Genomic DNA, 2,262 nt, shown 5'->3' with positions numbered 1-2,262 from the left:
ATCTCATCTCCCCCAGGCTCGCATGCCAGAGCGAAGCCGTGGCCATCCAGGCCATCCGCAACGCCCGGGGCAACTCGCTCTGCGTGGACTGCGGGGCGCCCAGTGAGTCTCCTGGGGGGCAGCCTGCGGGGGCGTGGGGGTGGGCATTGGTGATGTGGGGCCACGGGCCACGGGGGACCATTGGTCACACAGTGCCGTGGGTCACGTGGGGCCATGGGTTGCATGGTGCCATGGGCCATGTGGGGCTACTGGCCATGTGGGGCCATCGGTTACTTGGTGCCATGGGCCATGCAGGGCCATTGGCCACGGGGTGCCGTTGGTCATGTGGTGCCACGGGCCATGTGGTGCCATCGGTGACACGGTGCCATCGGCCGTGCAGTGCCGTGGATCACAGTGTGCCACAAGCCGGGCCATGGGCTACCCAATAACCTGGGCGAGGAAGCACCATGTGCCACATGACACCACGGGCCATCTAATGCCGTGGGCCATGTCATGCCGTGGGCCACCCCATGCCCTGGACTAGCAAGCACCGTGTGCCACGTGATGCCATGGGCCACACTGTGCCATGGGTCACGTGCCGCCATGGGTCACACAGTGCCATGCACCGTGGGGTGCCACAAGCCAAGGGGTGCCACGGACCATGCAATGGCCGCATGCTGCCATGGGCTGTGCCGTGGCCCGTGGGCCATGTCATGCCGTGGGCCACCCCATGCCCTGGACTAGCAAGCACCGTGTGCCACGTGATGCCATGGGCCACACTGTGCCATGGGTCACGTGCCGCCATGGGTCACACAGTGCCATGCACCGTGGGGTGCCACAAGCCAAGGGGTGCCACGGACCATGCAATGGCCGCATGCTGCCATGGGCTGTGCCGTGGCCAGACAGCGCCACGGGCCATGCACTGCCCCTGGCACGGTGCCGACGGTCTCTGCACATTTCCCCCCCCAGACCCCACCTGGGCCAGCCTGAACCTGGGGGCCTTGATCTGCATCGAGTGCTCGGGGATCCACCGCAACCTGGGCACCCACCTGTCCCGCGTGCGCTCCCTCCATGTGGGCCTCCTGGCCATGTGGGGCCATCGGTTACTTGGTGCCATGGGCCATGCAGGGCCATTGGCCACGGGGTGCCGTTGGTCATGTGGTGCCACGGGCCATGTGGTGCCATCGGTGACACGGTGCCATCGGCCGTGCAGTGCCGTGGATCACAGTGTGCCACAAGCCGGGCCATGGGCTACCCAATAACCTGGGCGAGGAAGCACCATGTGCCACATGACACCACGGGCCATCTAATGCCGTGGGCCATGTCATGCCGTGGGCCACCCCATGCCCTGGACTAGCAAGCACCGTGTGCCACGTGATGCCATGGGCCACACTGTGCCATGGGTCACGTGCCGCCATGGGTCACACAGTGCCATGCACCGTGGGGTGCCACAAGCCAAGGGGTGCCACGGACCATGCAATGGCCGCATGCTGCCATGGGCTGTGCCGTGGCCAGACAGCGCCACGGGCCATGCACTGCCCCCGGCACGGTGCCGACGGTCTCTGCACATTTCCCCCCCCAGACCCCACCTGGGCCAGCCTGAACCTGGGGGCCTTGATCTGCATCGAGTGCTCGGGGATCCACCGCAACCTGGGCACCCACCTGTCCCGCGTGCGCTCCCTCGACCTGGACGACTGGCCCCGGGAGCTCACGCTGGTGCTGACGTCCATCGGCAACGCCACCGCCAACAGCATCTGGGAGAAGAACCCGCAGGGCCGCTGCAAGCCTACCCACGAGTCGTCCCGGTGGGTGTCCTCCCCACCCGCCACGTCGCCACTGTGCCACCTCCCCGGTGCCACACGGTCCCTGATGCCACCCGTCTCCCCAGGGAGGAGCGGGAGTCGTGGATCCGGGCCAAGTACGAGCAGCGGCTCCTTCCCGCCGCGGCCGGCGGCCGAGGCGCCGCTGGGGGAGCAGCTCTTCCACGCGGTGCAGGAGAAGGACCTGGAGACGGTGCTGCTGCTCCTGGCCCACAGCAAGAAGGAGCAGCTCAATGTCAGCACCGGCGACAAGGACCGGCGCACGGCGCTGCACTGTGGGGCACATGGAATGGTCATGGGCACCATGGCACGGCCAGGGGGGAGATGGCATCGTCATGGGGACCGTGACATGGCTATGGGGGACATGGCATGGTCTTGGGGACCACAATGTGGCTATGGGGGACGTGGTGTGGTCATGGGGACCGTGACGTGGCTATGGGGGGAGATGGCATGGCCGGGGGGA

The 2,262-nt window shown here is 67.2% G+C and overlaps 1 protein-coding gene across 1 annotated transcript in view; it reads left to right on the top strand.

The window, feature by feature from the left end:
• Positions 1 to 2,262, top strand: part of LOC103903020 (arf-GAP with GTPase, ANK repeat and PH domain-containing protein 2) — a 42,159-nt gene that overhangs the window by 34,465 nt on the left and 5,432 nt on the right. Inside the window, 4 exon segments of the mRNA XM_009284149.1 lie at positions 30 to 102; positions 1,562 to 1,784; positions 1,868 to 1,912; positions 1,914 to 2,091. Coding sequence (XP_009282424.1) covers positions 30 to 102; positions 1,562 to 1,784; positions 1,868 to 1,912; positions 1,914 to 2,091 — 519 coding nt within the window.

This window comes from Aptenodytes forsteri, unplaced genomic scaffold, assembly GCF_000699145.1.
Source record: "Aptenodytes forsteri isolate BGI_AS27 unplaced genomic scaffold, ASM69914v1 Scaffold631, whole genome shotgun sequence".
NCBI lineage: Eukaryota > Metazoa > Chordata > Aves > Sphenisciformes > Spheniscidae > Aptenodytes > Aptenodytes forsteri.
The sequence above is the reverse complement of the archived record's forward strand: the minus strand, read 5'-3'. Positions and strand labels throughout refer to the sequence as shown.